Source organism: Lissotriton vulgaris, chromosome 2_1 (genome assembly GCF_964263255.1).
Source record: "Lissotriton vulgaris chromosome 2_1, aLisVul1.2, whole genome shotgun sequence".
In the NCBI taxonomy this organism is placed as follows: Eukaryota; Metazoa; Chordata; class Amphibia; order Caudata; family Salamandridae; genus Lissotriton; species Lissotriton vulgaris.
Genome location: NC_141687.1, coordinates 177,180,679 through 177,201,067, shown reverse-complemented (window position 1 = coordinate 177,201,067; position 20,389 = coordinate 177,180,679). Strand labels below are relative to the sequence as shown.

At 46.7% G+C, this 20,389-nt stretch overlaps 1 protein-coding gene across 2 annotated transcripts in view; it reads right to left on the bottom strand.

Moving 5' to 3' along the window:
- LIMK1 (LIM domain kinase 1) overlaps positions 1-20,389 on the bottom strand; it is a 273,836-nt gene that overhangs the window by 15,425 nt on the left and 238,022 nt on the right. For both annotated transcript variants that reach the window (XM_086954687.1, XM_086954686.1), the window contains 3 exons: positions 8,772-8,837; positions 7,458-7,614; positions 6,537-6,592 (listed from right to left, as the gene is read on the bottom strand). In XM_086954687.1, the coding sequence (XP_086810813.1) occupies positions 6,537-6,592; positions 7,458-7,614; positions 8,772-8,837 (279 nt within the window). The remainder of the gene's footprint in view (positions 1-6,536; positions 6,593-7,457; positions 7,615-8,771; positions 8,838-20,389) is intronic.

Sequence of the window (20,389 nt, the reverse complement as noted above, 5' to 3'; positions counted from 1 at the left end):
TGTAGGTTGCACCTAGTCCTGGTAATGGAATCTGCTCTCTTCATCTAGTTCTACCAGAACGAATAGTTTCTTACCTGTCGGTGTAGTTTTGCAGCTTGAAGATCTTTCTGGATTCACTATGCTGTGCATTATTCCGCGGTCTAGTGGTTGGGTCTGGAATTGTAGTTTTTTCTCTCTCTCTCTTTTTTTTTCGTAGCCCAGGTGGGCGTCGACGTTCCACCTTTTGGTGTACTTCCTGTGACGTCAGCACGCTTCCTGCAGAAGCTCCCACCTTTGGGCCCCATCCTCGGATTCTTTTTTCTTGTTTTTGTGCTATGTCCGTGAATCCTTTTTCAATGTTATCAAGTTTTTCCTTAAAGTAAATGAATTTCCACTTTGTCTCTTAAGGTGTCTGTGTGCATAACGTACTTGTATTTCCACCTTCGTCTCCTGCCTCATCTTTCTGGCGGAGTTGGGTGGGTTCGCTAGTGAATCCAGAAAGATCTCCAAGCTGCAAAACTACACCGACAGGTAAGAAACTATTCGTTTTGCAGCGTGAATCTTTCTGGATTCACTATGCTGTGCATAGACTTCGTAGGGGTTTGTTACATTTGTGTCGGCGGGGTGGAAGATGAGCGTTGGTTGTTGAATATATATTGAAGCACTTTCTGTCCTACTTGTGCTTCCTTGTTCATTTGTATATCCACCCAGTAGTGCTTAGTGAACGTGTGCACTGAAGCCCCTGTTGCCGCCAGGCATATGTCTTGAATGGGTATTCACTGGTGCTCAGAACAGGGGTTTCTCCATTGAAGGGGGGGTTTCAGAGTGTTATTGCTGTGTTCCTGATGACCATGTTGTAGATAACAAGTCCTCGAAGGATACATCTCCACGGCCTCTTTGGCCTTTCAGCGTCGAGGTCCTGCCAATCCAGGTCCTGCGCCACCGGCGATGCCAAGTCCAAACTTGTGCGCTGGTCTTCCTCGCCTTCCTCGTCATAGTATAGGCCCTTTTCCTCTTGGTGTTCTTGGGGCTCAGGAGTTTTCGGCGGCTCTTTGGCGTCAAACTCCTCTTCGACTATCGTTGTCGCCGGCTTCGACGGGACGGTGAACCTTTTCATTCGTTCGGCGAATTCTCTTTTCCTTTGCAGGATGTTATCCATTTTGTTTCCATCTCGGCGAACGGTTCGGCATTGAGTGTTTCAGACGATCTCTTCGACGTAGATGTCAACTTCGAAGTAGCCTTTCGGTCCTTTTCCTTTGGCATTGAGCGCTCCTTTTCGGAGACGTGCTTCAACGACCTAGGCTTATTTTGTGTTTTCGCCATCTGGGAGTCCTTTTCGAAGGATCCGTTGGGCTGTTTGTCCCTGGATGCAGCTGTGGCCGTCAAAATTTTTGGCGCTAGTGCTCCTTTCGTGGACTTAGACTCTGTTTTTCGAGAGTCTGACTCAGGCTTTCGAGAGTCTGTCAGGGTTTTAGGGGTCGACGTCTCGCCTACCTCTTTTGTAGTTTTCTTATCGGTCTCTACGACCGTGTAGTCATCTGGTCCCCCGGCGATGTTGTCCTCTTCGTCACTGGAGAGGCCCAAGTCGCGAAGTGACAGAGGTTGGCCTTTGCCTTGCATGCTGTGGTTGGCTATCCTCTGCCTCTCTCTAATCCTGAGAGTCTTCGGGGTGAAGACGGAGCAGGCGTTGCAATCCTTGCTTTTGTGGTCGACCGGCAGGCAGAGGTTGCAAACTGGGTGCTGGTCCTTCTGCGCGTATTTGTGGTGGCAATTGCGGCAGAATTTGAAGGGAGTCTTATCCATTCCTGCGCTCAAGGGGCCCCCAGGGTCCACATTCACCTTTGGACATCGAAGTCTTCGATGTTCACCTCCTTCTTCGTCGTTCCGGCTCAGTGGTCTTGTTCCTGGGTGTATTCTCCAATCTTTTTCGGTAGATTTCAGTCTTTTCCTTCTTCTTTTCTCCCAAAACTCTGGAACCTCTCGGTGACGATCCAGACCCAACAGCGGAAAAAAGAATCTGAAGATGGCGCCCAAAGGTGGGAGCTTCCGCAGGAAGCGTGCCGAAGTCACAGGAAGTACACCAAAAGGAGGTACATCGACGCCCACCTGGGCTACGAAAATAATAAAAAACAAAGAGAAAAGACTACGATTCCGGACCCAACCACTATACCACGAAATAATGCACAGCATAGTGAATCCAGAAAGATTCACGCTGCAAAAGTAAATTTTTCATTGTTTTGGAGCATAACAGAAATTCATATCTTGCTGGGAGTTTTCACACAAAGATCACTCTGATCTATTTGCCTATGATGTCCTCAATGTCATTTATCGATTCAAAGTACATAGTCTGGACCTTGTTATTATTATCTACATCGTTGTACACATGTCTCTTGGTGACAGTTTTTTATTTTATTTAGTGTGGCAATTTAAGAGACACTTTATTGTGAGTGGAAAAAGAATACGCTAACATAGCTGCCAACATTTCAGATTGCTAATGTGCGACATTTTCCTAATTTCAAAGTAATTATGAGCGACAAACGACGAATACGAGTGACACTTTCTCCCAAACAAAATCAAGCACTAAAGTCCAGGGAAGTCAGAGAAAGAGAAGTACCACAAAATACCCTCATTTGATCAATTAGAAACCCTAGCAATATCTTGAAACTGCAGCAAAGTACCAGAAGTGGAAGGGCTCTAACCTAGTGTCCTTGTAACCTGATTCACGTTCTTTGCAGCAGGCATATTGATCTTCTACGTTAAATTCTCATTAGTGAAAACTTCCACTAGCCAAAACGTTGATCTCGCAACAGCAGGAACATTATTCAGCAGAGTTAACTTGACATTTGTATTGTTGCACGAAAACTTCTGGACACAAAAAGACTTCTGCAGGCGTGCCGCAGAAGTTCCACAAGTAAATAACTTAGAGCTATCTTCAAAATATGGTTTTGCGAATATGCGTGCTACGTGTTATACCTACAAGGGATATTATCCCTCTGCGCTAATACATTGGGAGTCAAAATGCTAGCAGACAAAACTCCAACCTGAGCAGGAACATTATATTCACCAGCGTTAATTTTTGACTAACTTACCAAAAGTCTCTGACTCACAACTGTGCTGCAGCTGGAAAAATAACGGCTGTTACCTCAGGCTGGCGCTGTTTCTGTAGCTCATGTGTCTGAAGTTACACTCATTGGTTGCAGACAGCTTCTGACGATCTGACTGTAGTCTATGCCGGTGAGAGGAGCTCATCATAGTGGCACCACAGTCTGACTTTTAAAGACGCTCAGCATCTGCTCTCAGACTCACCATGACCGGACACAGACCCCGGTGTCCCTCCCCCCAATCCCTGCAAACACAGCAGGGCAACAGCACATGTCCAGGTCAGTGAGGACAGACACGTCTTGCCTGTCCTCCTATAATTTAACCCCAGTGACGAGTGTCGGCAGCAAATACTGGGGGCCCGGGCCGGCAGAAAATTGAAATTGATAACATCCTGCCTGAGCCGACCGACACCCCCTCTGGACGTTGGACAAACCTGAGAGGGGCACGAGCGCCCCCACTCTGGCACTAATGGAAAGTAGTGCATTTGCATGATAGAGCCACATGGGTTAAAGGCTTAGATCTTGAGCATCAAATTCAGACACAGAATGTCAGCTATAATGCTGCAGGAAGAAGCAGCTATGTTATGGCTTTACCATGGCACGTAGTGACGTCTACGCGTACAGTCCGTAAGGAGGCAACCTTTTTTTGCTGTCTCCCAGGAGAAATTGTGTTGAGGCAAAAACAGTAAATATTGCACCCATCGCGCTAGTCAGCTGATTTCACGATTTCTTTGGGAATTGCGAAATACCGGAGTGTCTGACGATACCATACTCCACAGGACTGTACGTTATTCGACTGCACACTACACCACTGTACTAGACTCCACTTTACTCCACTCCACTCCATGCTACTCAACTTTATGCCACTCCACTTTACTCCACTATACAGCACTACACGCTACGACACTACACTGTACCACATTGTCCTCCGCTCTACTGTACACCACTCCACTTACCAACCAATACTTGACGGCACAAAACTGCGATTTACAAACATTTTTCTTAAAATTAAAAAATAAAAATTCAGTGATAGAACCCAAAGGTTAAAGGTTTTTTATAGTTAGGAACACTATATTTATTCTTTATATAGAAACCAAACCTAAACTTCACAAAGATTACAAATTCTAAAGTTGCAGTTATACCTACCTTTAAGTTACTATAACTTTATTTACTCTTTATCTACAAACCACTCTTAAAGTAAATAAAAAATTAACATTATAAGCTTATACATTTAATTTGTAGTTCACTTAACACTTTCAAACTATTTTAACTCGTGCACCTCCATACACAGTGTATTTAACTCAATAGCCACACTATATTAACTATAACTATACCATGCACGAAGCTCTGACAGATGTGATTTGCAATATTATTAGTGTTATTTTAGATACTAATTTATAGGATACAAGTGATATAGTATAAAAGGGTAGAAGCAGTGCATGGAGAAGGCACGAGTTTCAAATAGATGTTCAAATATGTTTTCTGTGTAAAAAGTTAGGTTACGGGAATAGCGTAGCATTTTAAAGAAAAATATGAAAAATTGTATTGTGGAATGGTAGGAGTGGCAAGTATACTGAACTCCATACAGCCCCAAAGCTATGAGCCAGATGTACATAGGTTTGGCTTTGCGATTTCCAAATAGCACATTTTTGCGATTCACTATTTGGGAATTACAATCCCCATGTACACATTTAATGATTCCCAGTGGGTCGCAAATAGACCTAACTCATTAATATTCATGAGGTAGGTCTTGGTTTGTGACCTATTGGGAATCGCAAAAGTCACAAGGATGGTGGCCTGCTAGGGTCAGCCGACCACCATGTCGGTGATTGCTTTTCAATAAAGCAATACTTTTTTATAAATGCATCCTGTTTTCCTTCAGGGAACACGGGATGTATTTCAAAATGTAAAATGAAAAGTTTTCTTTTCATTTTTTAAGAGTAAGCAGTGGTCTGCCTACTCTTAAAAAAAATTTCCCCCAACATTCACAAAGGGTAAGGGGTTGCTTGGGGACCCCTTACCATTTGTGAATGGGTTACCACCAACTCAGAGCGGACGGTAAAATGAGATTACATATCGGCCACAAAACATTTACATATACCACTGAGAATCGCTTTTAGGCAGGAACGCCATAAACAAGACCCTTCCTAATACTGAATCGCACACCTATTTTGCGATTTGGTAATAAGTTACCGGATCACAAATTGGGCATTTGTACATGTAAAAAAAATGTTTGGCAGTCGCAAACGGCTTGAATTCTCTTAATCAGGCCGATAGCGACCTCAAAAAAGCATCATACTTATGGCCCCCTAGGAGCCTGCAGTACAGTAGGTTTAGAAAGTAAAAAGAAAAACATTTCTACTTTGGCTGAATACTTGGCCTGGGTCAGTACAAGATCATGTTCCCTGTGCATCACTATCCATTACAAAGACACCTTTCCCTAATACAAACAATAGTGTGCAAAATAACCAGTGATTTAGACAGCCTGCAAAGATTTCTCAGTTAGTTAAGAACCTGCTGTACTATACAGAGGTTCTTCGACAAAATCTTCCCTTCAGAGGACTGTGCACAGCACACAACCAACAGAAGATCTTCCCTGGCACAGGATCGTCCCTGACAAGCAACCCACACAGTACACCACAATACTCACAGAGGCGATCTCTAGATAACACACATTACCCATTAGCAACCTTAACAGCACATAAGAAATAAAGGCATTAAATATGTTCCATGGAGAACCAGGCACAACCTTTGTTGCATACAGATATCTTTCACACAGCACCCATTTCCTGATAGCGGGTCAAAAAACATACAACTACTAACAAACACACAAACTATAGAGACCTCCATCACCCATTCTCCCAGAGACCCCTGGTAGTACACACCCCCATGGAAAGACCTTATCACACTAAACACCAGCCTCTTATGACCATATAATTGATCAGCTGGATAGGAGAATGGGAAGACAAAATTAGACCACACACGTAATACAAAGTAAGGGATGAACTTCGATTCCAGCAATCAGTTGTTATAGGACAGTGATAAAGGTAATAGCAGTTCTATTGAACTGGACCAGAGCATCGCTTGTTCTTTACTGTGGTATGAAACATCAACCTCTGTAGTAACTGGTACTCTATAAAAACACAATTTTCTCAGACTACTTTTGTAATTCAGATTCCACAGTATTCGCACCCTTGTCTGCCGTTCGCGTCATTATGCAAGAGTCCTCATTCCTGCATGCTTATTCTGTATTGTTTTGACTTTTTTGCGCTTTCTATGGCTACACTGCCTGTAAAAAGGGAAATGAAGGATCTTCCTGATATTTGCATCAAGTCTTCTGGTCATGGGCTCTTATACGGTCACTAGGAATATTAAACGAGCAGATCAAGTTCTATACAGTGCATCGTGAGGGTTCATGCATCAATACTTCACATAGGAGCGCATGGGATTAAATACCTCGCACAAGAGAATCCCAAAAGAAAAGACGTCCACTGATTCATCATAGCTTCTTCCTGCAAGCAAAGAATGAACAAATGTTACAAGAAACAATACACCTGGCCTAAAGGGGTCTCACTAGTAACTTCACCCTATGGATATCCAATGAACACCAAAGAGACTCATCACCACCACCACCCAATTCAACCCATCACTTTTTATTCTCTCGGTTTCCATAGTTATCTTGTGGTCCACCAGATTCCATTCCATAAAACTATCCATTGCTTGTTTTCTTACTGTATCGCAAATAGTGTTTCTTCCATTCGCAATATGCTACGAGGCTCCCTTCTTCACCCCCAGCGGTACTCTCCTTTTAACTCTATATCCTGTTTTCGCTTCTTGCGAAGGTTCCACTCTCCCATCACAACTCTTGTCTCCCCTAAGGAGCTCTTAACCCTCTCTCCCAGAGGGCGCTTCTGCATGTTTTGCGGTAAACCAGAGTTCTCTCCGCCCCTGGTTTCACAGTTTCTTCATTTCATCACCCCATGGTTCCTCTCCAGTTCTCTTTCCCTGACCAACCTGCTCCTGCCCTAGTTGCTCAATACTGACCTCCTACTCTCCCCCATCATCCTATTTGCATTCTACCTCACACAAGACATGGTGGCTCTCCCTTTCTCCCTCTAGCATGGTTCACCTCTACTCCTCGCCCATAGGTCTCTTCCAACTTTATACGGCTCTTATCATTTTTGCCTCCCAGCATCCTTTACTGGATCACATTTGCCCATTCCAGTCTTATTTATCCTGCATGGCCTTCTCATCCAACAGTTCTAAATCAATGCATCTTTCTCATTATTCTCCCTACAATCTGCACATTATTGGCTGTATTCCTCTTGTGGGTCCCTGGTCCTCAACATAACATAATATTTCCAGCGGATGATGTACCATTGATCATCTCTGGCGCCATCCAGTAGGGATTCCCCACCACTGTGTAGCGCTTCCTGCGATCCACCTTCTTCAGGTTCTTCAGGTGATCTGGTTGGTTCTTCTCATCCACCATGAGCCGCGCAAGCCCAAAGTCTGCCACCACCACACTCTTGTTCTGTACACACAGAAGAGACAAAGTCAGGTACAGGAGATGGTGGTGCTGCAGAGCTCATAGCAGTCTCCAGTTTTCTTTAACACATATATAAAACCTCTCAAACAAGTAATCAGATATGACAACTGTCTTGTGGTCTCTTATGTTGATAACACCCAGTTGGTTAACTGACTAGATAAGTCAGCTCCCAGCTCTACTGTAAACTGGACTATGCCAAAAAAGGAGCTCATAAGACAGAACTTTCAGTGTTTGAAAAGAAATCTCAGAGCACTTGCAAAATAGCACCTGGCCTTTATCCATTGGTGATGCCCCACACCAGCAGAAAAAAATATTTGGGAATAAAATTGGGCCATTGCCTTCTCCTCAACCCTTAGATCAACGTGGTGTCCTCAGCTTCTTTCTACAGCCTCAAATGTCGAATGGTACTGGAGTCTCATGCTCAAGTGGTTTCTGCCTGTATTATATCTAGAATAGACGACTGTAACAATCTAACTTGGTCTCCCAGAAGAAAATATGCATAAACTACTAAGGATACAGAACTACATAGTGAGAAAAGTGGCCCACCGTAGTATGACAAATCATGTGTCCCAAGCCAGAATTCAACACCATCAGTTTCCAGTTAGGCAATGAGTCACGTTCAAGACACTATGCCTTTTGCATAAGGCACATTACAATGTAGATTAATTATGCCTACAACAACCATTCAGCTAGTATACGCAGGGAGGAACTGATGATCCAACTTTGAGCATCTACTGAACAAACCCAGAGCTAAGAAAGCAAGATTTGGGGTGCCCTCTCTTAGTTATGTAGGTCCCCAATGGTGGAATAATCTTCCTCTTTGCATCAGGACTCAGAAGAGTTTGAAAACTCTCTCATTTATTAAGTCGTGGCCCTGATGCTCAGGTTCTTGTCCTGCCCCATATGTTTTTTATCCTAGCAGCTGTTTTTGACTACAAATTCTGCGCCATGCTGCCTTTGTGGGTGGATGAGAGCTTTAAATACAATCAAATCATATTCATCAAATGACATATGTTGGTATGAGACTCGTGTTTGTACACCTCCCCTTAACTAAGACTAGAATAGTGTGGAAGATCCCGCTCCCTCATCAAGCCCCACATTCTAGAGTTACGTCACATCATAGTGCTGTCGTGACCGCTCACCTCTCGCACCAGGCAGTTGTGGGAGTTCAGATCTCGGTGAATGATGTTCATGGAGTGCAGATACGCCTGTGGACAAAGAATACACCAGTGACACGAGTGCAAGACCGAAGAATGTGTGACCAACTGTAGGAAGACAGCGGTCACATCATATATTGTATTATAATTTATATAATATATTCTGGACACTCATCCAGGAAATTCTAGTTTACTGCAAATAACTATTTGCCCATTATATCTGACATGGCCTCTCATGTGGTTAGAAACCTTTTTTTTGGTGGCAGACTCTACAATCAATAATTAATGATCTTTTAGAGGGGAAGGACTTCAAAACATTTTTTGAAAAATGAAAAGTACCCACTGGGAATTTGGGTGGCTTACATGAAAAGAGTGTGAATATTGAGTGTAAAGTGGTGTCTTGCCTTATCACTGCGCAAATTACGAACACGTCTTGTGGATATTATTCACTGAAGAACAAGGTAACAAGAACTCCAACCTTTGCTCGACATTCACCTTATACGACCACCACTTTATTCTGAAGACCATAAATAATGGACTTCGGCTCGAACCCCAATCACTTGAAAAACGGATTTTTCTCATTTCACAAAAAATATCAAGATTTTCTTTCAAACAAAATTGGTTAACCAGTCACCCTTGTAAGTTCTTTAATTAACAACAAGTATTAACTTTATTATCCTGTGCAAATGCATAGTCGATGTATCTTAAACCTGGTCAAACCCGCTAACTAATGTGGAAAAAGAGATCTGCAATTCAGAACTGTCCAGGGCCCTAATATAAAAAATTGAAGTGTGTGCATTGTAACAGAAAGCAAATGCTTAGTTCACAATTGAAAACGCCAAAAGTCCACATAGAGCAACAAAAGACACAAATAAAGGTAGGAAGGCTACAAAGGGTGTGTGTGTGGGGGTGAAAAGGGGGGGTCAAACTGGAGTTCCTTACAAATGGCGAACTTTCACTCAAGGAGGGGCAGAAGGTAGATAAGGGTATCAATAATGACCCACTCAGCAACCACCAGGCACTTAGGAGACAGGAAAAAGAAAGCAAGAGTCGTCATACAACCAATGCCAATCTTTTTGTGCCAGATGAAGACAGTCCAAAGGCTGCGGCCCTTCCAAAAAATGATAAAACGTTTGCATCCCCGACCATTCACCACCATTCGGGGGATGTCGGAGAGATCGGAAGAATGGGACTTAATAAAACATGCCTACTGTTTGGAACTAATCCAACAGCTGCCAGCAACAAAAACAAATGTTGTTCCTCAAAATGAGGAGACTATGAGGATAAACAAAGATGTCATCTGCTCCTTTCGCCGATTCTGAGCTTGGACATCTGTCTGGTAAAAGATTGTTATGTGAAGTCGAAAGAAAATATTTGCTGGCAGTCGTGTTCAATACTGCTAAACAAAATAGTAGAAAAAGGAACCAAAATCAGTGGTCAAGTCCTGGGGCCCTGTGAGCTTAAAGTTGATGTCATATGAGTCATTCTGAGCCTCTTCATTACAGGCAGAATAAATCACAGCATGTGACTAGAATTCAGATTAGGTTCAAGCCACAAAAAACTGGTGTTTCGTGGGAAAATGCTGCTGTTCTCGCAACCATAAAACGTACCTCAGTTCAAAATGGATTGTGTTCAAACCCTGGAGAACCTGCTGCACAAAGGAGTACCTGCTGGTGCATCCTAAGATGGAGACCCAGCAGGTGCGTCCAGACCGAGAGCCTGCAGGGGCATCCTAAGATGAAGACTCTGCGGGTCAATCAATCAGCATTTGTAGAGCGAGGCACTGTCACCCCTGGGGGTATGTGGGCGCTGTGGTGCAAGGACTATGTCGCAAAGCCATACTTGAGGAAACAGCGGGAAGAAGCGAGCAGAAAAAGGCAAAACAACGAGCAAGCAGAAAAGGCAAAACAGAGGGCAGAACATTGAGCAGAAAGGCAAAAAAGAGAGCAGAAACGAACAGAAAAGACCAACCAGAGAGCAGAAATGAGAGCAGAAAAGGCAAAACAGAGGGCAGAAAAACGAGAAGAAAGGGCAAAACAGAGCAAGAAACGAGCAAAGGAGGCACAGAGGGCAGCAAGTAGATAGGCAGCAGAGGGTTACAGGAGAACTGTCGCAGGCGGAGCTACAGGTACATCTTATGATGAAGAACCTGCAGGTGCAGACTAACATGAAAACTCCTTAAGTTTAGTTTAAGACCGAGAATCTGCAGGTGTGTCTTAAAATGAAGAACCGGAATATGCATCATAGGATGGAAATTCTGTAGATGACAAACTGTAGGGGCAGCCTAAATAGGAGGACCTGCAGGTGCATCTTTAGATGGCCAGCCTGCAGGTGCATTCCAAGATGAGGAGTGTCGAGATGCCTCCTCAAACAGAACACTTGGCGGGGCAGCCTAAGGAGAAGAGTTCGAGCTGCGTCCTAGGATAGACCGATTCTGAGGCGCATCCTAGGATGAACAGCCTGAAGATGCATTCTAGGAATGAAAAGTGTGGAGGTGCCTCTTAAGATAGAAAACCTGAAGGTGCAGCCTGAGGGGAAGATGTTCAGGTGTGTCCTAGGATGGACAGCCTACAGGTGCATTCTAAGATGAAGAGTTTGGAGGTGCAGCCCAAGATGGAGGACATCTTGGTGCAGCCCAAGATGGAGGACATCTTGGTGCAGCCCAAGATGGAGGACATCTTGGTGCAGCCCAAGATGGAGGACATCTTGGTGCAGCCCAAGATGGAGGACATCTTGGTGCAGCCAAAGATGGAGGACATCTTGGTGCAGCTCAAGATGGATGACATCTTGGTGTAGCCTGGGACAAATGATTCAGACATGCAACTTGCAATATAGAATCCAGGGGAGTAATGTAGGACAGAAGCCGCAGCAGGAATGCACGAAGCTCGCGAGGTCTATATTGAAAAGACCTGAAGTACCACTGAAGACAGAACCAAGACATGCACCCTAAGATGCATAAGCAGGGAGGTGCTGCTTGGAATAAGGAGATGTCGCTTACAATTAACGATCAAGAGGGGTACCCAAGACCGAAACACAGGTGGAGCCTGACCAGGCATACATGTTGGTGATGTAGCACAATTGGAGGGACCTGTGCAGCGTAAAATGCACAACTAAAGCGGCAGAATCCAAAGGCAGTGCAATCTGAGCGGGAACATGGGGAAAAACCAGGAAATGTAGTGGAAATCGGAGATTGACATCCGAGTCTAAAATTCAGAGCTTAGAAGCAAATCGCAAACTGAAAAGAATGGGAAGACAGAAGGGGCAGAGGCTGATGACAAAACGGCAAATGAATATTTCACCAACATACTAAGCTCATTTTGCAGTCTAGATTCCATTGCAGCTTTATATGTTTGCGCTCTACTGCCATCTGATGTTCGCATTCGGAATTATCGTGGCAAAAGAATAACAATACTGAGCTGCGAGTTAAAGTGCGAGAGCCGTCAGTCCCCGGCGATGTCAAAAACCCCTGATCAACGTCACGCTCATATCATTTAGTGAGCCAATACCCACAGTACAGCTATTTCCTCTTAACGGCGTAGCCTTTCTCAGGGGGAGGTGATATTGGTAAAATAGGGAGAGGAAGCAGTGTAGAGGCCAAAGCTGTTAACTTTAGAACTGGGGAACAAGGTTCGAGTTTCGGCATCGGCTCAACATCCTGTGATTCTGGCACATCACGTAATCTCCCTATGCCTGCAAAAAAATGTGTCCTTGTGTAATGTGCATGGACGTCAATCCACCCAAATGCCAGGGGTAGCGAAAGTGACATCACACGCCCTTTGTCATCCACTTTCACTCATACACACAAATTCACACGTTTACACTCTCACCCGCAAGCTCGCACACAACTTACATTTTAAAACATCTTTTACTTAACTCAGCTGGCACGGAAGGGCATATTCCAGCTTATTGTACTCCATTTTTATTAGACTATTAGTGAATAATACATTTTATTTATTTACTATTACTGTAATGAAAAACTGACAGAAAATAAAGAAAGTGGATCCCCAGTCTTCCGGGCACTGAATTTGCCACCACTCAGGCCAGGGGTTGCAAAGGCAATGCTAGGGGTAGCAAAGGGCAAGCCAGGGGAGTTTGCGCAACATAAAACCTGAAAAAAATACAGACTATCGAAGAGACTGGCCTTACAGAGCAGTGGTCCTATTATGCAGCTTGGATCTTGCAGTGCACGTTTTTTGGCCAGGTGAAGGCTATAGCTCAGCGATATTCAAACTACGGCCCGGGGCCGCATGCAGCCCTTCTGACCCTTACATGAGGCCCCCTGAGCAGCAGCAGCACTGGGCTGCTTTTAAGTCGCCTCAGTATTAACACTAAAAACATGTCAAATGTACAGAAAGCACTTATTTAAAGGTTAATTGTAGTTAAACAAGAGGAAGTCAAAAGTGGACTCATAAGTTAATCACACATACTAAATACTCAGAAAGGAATGTAAGCCCTCAATAAAACCTACAAATCTGGAGACCTGAATAATAAAACAGTGACAGTATTTTGGATTATTGAGTTTTTTTTGTAAATATAGCGCATACCTGGTCCGAGGGCATTAAAGTGGGTCACATGAGCACCACAAAATAGAACGCATTTCTATGTTTTTTATAGGCACAGGGAGGTGACATGATTTGCCCTATATCACAGGATGTTAAGCTGAGGCCGGGATTCGAAACTGGTTCCAGGTTGGCCTGGGACAGGAAACAGAGCCGGTCATCAAAATAAAAGTGGCTCTCATTAGCAAAACAGATATCTAAAAAAACGGCCCTCAGATGCAAATCGGGTCTCTTTGAACTAGTAAAGGGATGCAGTAAATGTGTTTTAACGGTAGGGGAGACTGCATGCCTTTGAGCTGGCTGCAGGCCATGTTTGTTGTAATATCACAGAATTCAACAATAATAAGAATCTGTCTAAGAAACAGACCATGAAACAGGAAAACGAACTGCCAAAAACTAGGCCCACACACGGCCCTTCAGACCAGCCCTTCTGGCACTGTCAGAATGTTAGAAACGTCATCACGCAACAAATGTGACGCCCAGTGGCGGTTTTTCTATGAGGGCGTCGGGGCTCCGCCCCCATTACATTGCTAAATATGTTCAGCAGTCATCATTTATGAAAAATACCCATGATCAATGATTTATGAGCTCCTTGCACATGGGGCACTGTATGCCCCACACTCACCGATACATATCAGCACTGATTTCATTGATGTCACGTCACGTGACTCATCCTGCCCTGTTTGCTCACATCTCAAGCCTAGCCTAAGGCTACGTGTTTGCCGGCTGAGAACATCACAGCCCTGAAGGCTGTGATGTCATCAGCTCGGCAAACAACTATCTGTGAGGCGCAGTCTCCACCCCCTGATGGCGTGGAGGTTAAGTTAACCCCGGGCGTTTTGAAAACAAGCCCGGGATCGCTAACCCTCCACGTCAATCAGGGAGAGTGGAACTTGTCAGCACACTCTTTCCCAAATCGTTACAGGGCATGGGTGGGGCCCCTCCCTGTGACGAGTTGGGAAAGGGCATGGTAGGTGGGAAGCAGGAATCGAGTCTGCGCAGACTCGACCACCTCAGGCTTCCCGCGCATGAGTCTGCACTCAGTGACTGTGGCAGTTGCCGGTGGGGGTGCTGCGTCACATTATACGGACTCTGAATTCCCAAATCATCAGTGCCAGGCCAGCACTGATTACTACACAGTGTTGCTTGCTTTCTACTTGTAACAGCACAATTTGCAGTGCTTTTGTAACTTGTTGCTGCCGCCTGCGGCCTGCCAGAGAGAGTACTAGGCCGGACTCGGTGCCTGCTGAGTGCTGACATCGACTGAACTAACTCGGGTCAGGTAGTTCAAGTTCAGAAGTCCAGGTAAAGCCCAGGCGGGCTTTTTTAGCATCCAGTAAATTAGAAATACGAGTAGGACGCTCATGCTGTCAATACACAGGACTCAGCGCATCGTGATACATGAGCGCTATCAGCCGATCAGAACCAGAAACTTAAAGGAAAAACTAAAGATCGTCGGTTAATAGCGAAGTTTTCAGATTTTTTAGGGTGAAAAAAATAACAGTATGCTGTGTGTGTATTGCATTTCTGCTATTAATGCTAAATGCAAATGCTACTTACCAGTATGCATCTGTTCTTGGCATGTAGGGCTGCTGACATTCATATCTGTGCATAGATCGCCGCCTAGTGTTGGGTCCGGATGATTGCACGTTGTTGTCCTGGAAGAGTCTTCGAAGTATCACGAGATAGGTGGCTCCTCCCTTGGACTACAGTGCGCATGGGCATCGCCTCCATCCCCAGATTGTTTTTAGCCATTGTGGCCGAGATGGAGTGAACTGTGTGAGTGATGACCATGCTATGAGCATATACATGAATACTGCAGCTGCTACAGGCGCCGGGGAGGAGGGCGGGCGATATGAATGTCAGCAGCCCTACATGCCAAGAACAGATGCATACTGGTAAGTAGCATTTGCAGTTCGAGGCATGTGGGCTGCTGAATTCATATCTGTGCATAGAATACATAGCAGTCCCCCCATTATCGGCGGCCGCCCGTGCCAGCTGCAGCAGTTTGGAAAAGTGTCTTGAGAACAGCCTGACCTACAGCTGCCTGCTGTTTAGAGTGCACGTCTACACAGTAATGTTTAGTAAATGTATGTGTGGTAGACCATGTGGCTGCTCTACATATATCCTCTAAGGGAATGTTCCCAAGGAAAGCCATAGAGGACCCCAACTTTCTGGTGGAGTGGGCTGTCGGTGGAATTGTAAGAGTGCGTTTAGCCTTAGCGTAACAGATCTGAATACATTTCACGATCCACCTAGCAATACCAGCCTTGGAAATAGCGTTACCCTTGTGGTGTGATGCAAAGGCAATGAAAAGCTGCTTAGTCTTTCTAAAATCCTTTGTCCTGTCAATGTAATACATTAGGGCCCTTTTAACGTCAAGGGTGTGGAGCATCCGCTCCGCCAGCGACTCAGGATTTTGAAAAAACACCGGCAACTCGATTGTTTGGTTTATGTGGAATTGAGACACAACCTTGGGTAGAAATTTAGGGTTAGTGCGGAGCACCACCCTGTTAGCATGGACTTGGAAAAAAGGCTCTTGGATGGTGAGGGCCTGCAACTCGCTAACCCTCCGTAGCGATGTAATTGCTACTAAGAAAGCCACTTTCCAAGTCAGAAACTGAAGCTCACAAGAGTGTAGTGGCTCGAAAGGAGGACCCATCAGCCTTGTAAGAACCACATTGAGGTTCCATTCTGGAGCTGGTGGTGTCCGTGGTGGAATGACCCTTTTGAGTGCTTCCAGAAATGCCTTGATAGCAGGCACCTTGAAAAGTGAAAGGTGTTGCCTATTCTGGAGGTATGCGGCCAACGCAGACAGGTGAATGCGGATGGAAGAATACGCCAAATTGCATTGGTACAGATGGAACAGGTAACAGATGATGTTCTGAATGGAAGCATCCAGCGGGTTAATGTCATGGTTCGCACAATAAATGACAAACCGCTTCCATTTAGCCGCATAACATGCTCTAGTAGTGGGCTTTCTTGCCTCCCGAATGATGTCCATGCAATCCGGGGGAAGATTGAGGTAGCCAAACTCTAGGACTTCAGGAGCCAGATCGCCAGGTTGAGCTGTTGCGGATCTGGGTGCTGAATGTCGCCATGGCTCTGCGTCAGAAGGCTGGGCGTGAGATGAAGCCTTTGATGCGGTACCAAGGAAAGTTCCAGAAACGTGGTGTACCATGGTTGGCGAGCCCACGTTGGAGCAACCAGGATGAGAGTCATCGAGTGCTGCCTGAGCTTGCGCGCCACCAGCGGTATCAGAGGTGCTGGGGGAAAAGCGTACGCAAATCTGCCTGACCAGTTCATCCATATCGCATTGCCCTGCGATTGCGGGTGTGTGAACCTGGCGGCGAAGCTTTGGCATTTTGTGTTCTCCCTTATGGCGAACAGGTCTATCTCTGGATGACCCCACCTTTGGAAGTACGGTTGGAGTACTGATGGATGTATCTCCCACTCGTGCATTTGATGGCTGCGCCTGCTGAGCAGGTCCGCCATCTGATTGTCTTTGCCTGGGAGATGTTCTGCCATTAGGAAAATGTTCCTCTGAATGGCCCACTTCCACATGCTCTGAGCCAGATGAGACAGCTGCGGAGAGTGTGTTCCCCCCTGTTTCTGAATGTAGTACATGGCCGTCATGTTGTCCGTCCGGATCAACACGACCTTGTTGCACAGATGTACTTTGAATGCCTTTAAGGCCATGAAGATTGCCATCAGTTCTAATACATTGATGTGCATCTTCCTTTGCTGTAGTGTCCATAGTCCCTGCACTGTGTAGTGGAGTACATGCGCTCCCCATCCCTGGAGAGAAGCGTCCGTCGTCAGGATAATCTGTGGCACAGGCTCTTGGAACAGTCGGCCCTTGCAAAGGTTTTGTGGATTCCACCAATGCAGAGAGTTGTACGCCCGACCGCTCACCAACACTAGGTCTGTTAGTTGCCCGTGAGCCTGAGTCCACTGACGTGCTAGGCACTCCTGAAGCGGACGCATATGTAACCTCGCGTGCGGGACAATGGAGATGCAGGAGGCCATCATGCCTATCAACTGCATGAACACCTTCGCCGGAAGCGAGTGCTGAGGTCTGAATCGTTGGATCAGCGTCTGAATACTGGCGACTCTCACTGAATTTGGCTGCGCAGTGGCCGCCAGAGTGTTTATTGTCGCGCCCAGATACTGCCGTATGTGGGCGGGCTGGAGATGGGATTTTGGGTAATTCAGTGAGAATCCCAGATCGTGCAGGAGATGAATGGTGCGGGACACGTGGTCGGCGCACTGTTGTTCCGACTTTGCCTGAATGAGCCAGTCGTCCAGATAGGGGTAGACGTGGATGTTTTGACGTCTTAGATGCGCCGCCACAGTCGCCAGGCACTTCGTAAAGACCCTGGGCGCTGTGGTGACCCCAAAAGGCAGAACCCTGAACTGGTAGTGCTGGTCTTGAATGGTGAACCTTAGGTACTTCCTGTGTGAAGGATGCAGGGGAATGTGAAAGTATGCATCCTTGAGATCCAGAGTAGCCAGGAAGTCCCCCTGCCGAAGCAGAGGGAGAACCTGCTGCAACGTGAGCATATGGAAATGTTCTGACAGAATGTACCAGTTGAGGGGCCTGAGGTCCAGGATGGGCCTGAGGGATCCGTCCTTCTTGTGGATTAGAAAGTACAGAGAGTAAACCCCTGTTCCCCTTTCTTGCAGTGGAACGAGCTCTATTGCCCCTTTTTGCAGCATGACTTGGACTTCCTGCTGCAACAAGTGCAAGTGCTCGCCGGACATAGGACGGTTTCTTGGAGGTATGTTTGGTGGAGTGGAAGTGAGTTCCAGACAATAACCGTATTGGATAAGAGATTTGACCCACCTGTCCGTGGTGATGGATTTCCACGCGGGCAGGAATTGCTGGAGTCTCCCCCCGACTGGTGTTGTGTGGTCGGGGGGCAGCGACAAGGCGTCACTGTTTGCTGGCGGTGGAGGACCTGGAGCTGTTATTTCCACGTCCTCTGCCTTTGACGTTGTTGCCCCGGTAACCACCTCTACCCTTGTTGGTGTATGAGGATTGGGTGTTGCTTTTATAGTATTGCGTGGATTGTGATGCCTGACCCCTTGAGGTGCCTCTGTTATTGGAGTGGCGGAAGGAACCACCCCGAAACTGCTGGGACTGTAGGGCACCCATAGACTTAGCAGTGTCAGTGTCTTTTTTCATCTTTTCAAGGGTTGCATCCACTTCTGGCCCAAACAGGTGGTCCGGATTAACTGTTTGGTTTAAGATGGTAGTCTGTATGTCTGGTTTAAAGCCTGATATTCTAAGCCATGCATGCCTACGCAGTAGCACGCTAGTGTTTATAGCTCTGGAGGCGGTATCAGCCACGTCCAGTGCGCACTTAATTGAAGCATTGGTGATCAGCTTCGCCTCCTGAATCAACATTTCAGCTCCCTCCTTGTACTGATCAGGTAAGTGCTGTAGAAGGGTTTCTAGGGTGTCATAGTGTGCCCTATCGTAGTGTGCAAGTAGGGCTTGCGTGTTTGAAATGCGCCAAATATTAGCTGCCTGCGCAGCAATACGTTTCCCTGAGGCTTCAAAGACCTTCGATTCTTTGTCTGGGGGAGGAGCATCACCCGTGGTCTGTGAGTTTGCCCGCTTACGTGCGTTGGAGACAACCAAAGAGTCCAGTGGCAACTGTCCCTTGATGTACGTTGGATCAGTGGGCGCTGCCTTGTATTTTTTGTCAATACGAGGATTGATGACTCTTGCCCGGGTGGGCTCCCTGAAAACCTCAGGCTTTAGCACTCCTTTGAGCATTGGCAATGTCTTGACAGTTTTTTCAGCCACCGAGAAAGTGTCAAACAGAAAATCGACATCCACTGGGTCCGCATGGAGGTCGACATCATGATTGGCCGCAGCTCTCTCAATTAGAGCGTTGAAGGCTGCAGAGTCCTCTGTTGGGGAAGTTTTTGCAGCAAAAAGCTGCGGCTCGTGTCCTGACTGAGGGTCCTCAGGGTCGCCTCCAGCAGACCATGGCTCATTGACCTCCTCTGGATCCGAGTACGCTGGATAATTGTACTCCTCCTCCTCGTCCCCGTCACCCTCCCCAGCGTTAGAGTGAGTGGGTGGAGATGCAGGCTCCATAGGGGCAGAAGTACCCGCAGAGTCCAACTTCTTTTTAAGTGGAATATGAAAATGCTCCAACACAGGCTCCGGGGTGATCTTCCTTTTAAGGAGAAAGAGCTTGCCTGTGTTGGCGTCAATGACAACCTCTCGACGCTCCTCGTCCGCTAGAGGTTGGTGCCGTGGCTTCGGCACTACCAAGGATGCTTTAGGCGTAGACACCAGCTTCAAGGGCACCCCGGCCCCATGTTTCGGAGCGAAAGCCTTCGGCGCCGTCTTTGGCGGCAGCGTGAAGTGGATCGGCGTTGGCGCCTTCGCCGGTTTCTGTGGAGGCTTCGGCGCCACATCCTTCGGCTCGAGAGCCACTGCTTCCTTCCGAATACGCTGAAGGGACTCCGTGACCTTTTTGGTAAAGGAGGGGGAGGGCTGGACCGGCTCGAGCGAGTCCTCCGAGTCCGGATTCGGGTCGGCGACCAAAGGCGCAGTCTTCGGAGCCGACACAGCACCTCCCTTGGCTTTGTCGACCGGGATCGGTGCAGCCAGAGACTTGGGGTCGTCCTGACGCTTCTTAGAGGCTTTCTTAGGGTCATCGACCTTCTTGGCGTCGACGCGGCTCTTCAGAGCGTCGACCAGCTTCGGCGCCGACGCAGCCGCGTCGGGCGTTTTCGCCGTCGGCTTCGACACGGGGGTCTTCGGGTCGGCCATTTTGGCGTGGCTCTTGATCTCGGCGGCCATTTTGGATTTCTTCGGCGCCGAGGCCTCTGGAGCCTTTGATCCCACCAGTGCGACTTGCACTTTCGGTTTCGATACAGATGGTGCGGACCCCGATGGCTTCACTTTCGGTTTCTGTACCGGGAGTGGCGCATCACCAATGTCCGTGGCCGGGGCCGTGGGACGAGTATTGAGGTCTTGGGTAAGGCCCGAAGGCGATCCCTCGACCTGGGCCTTATGCT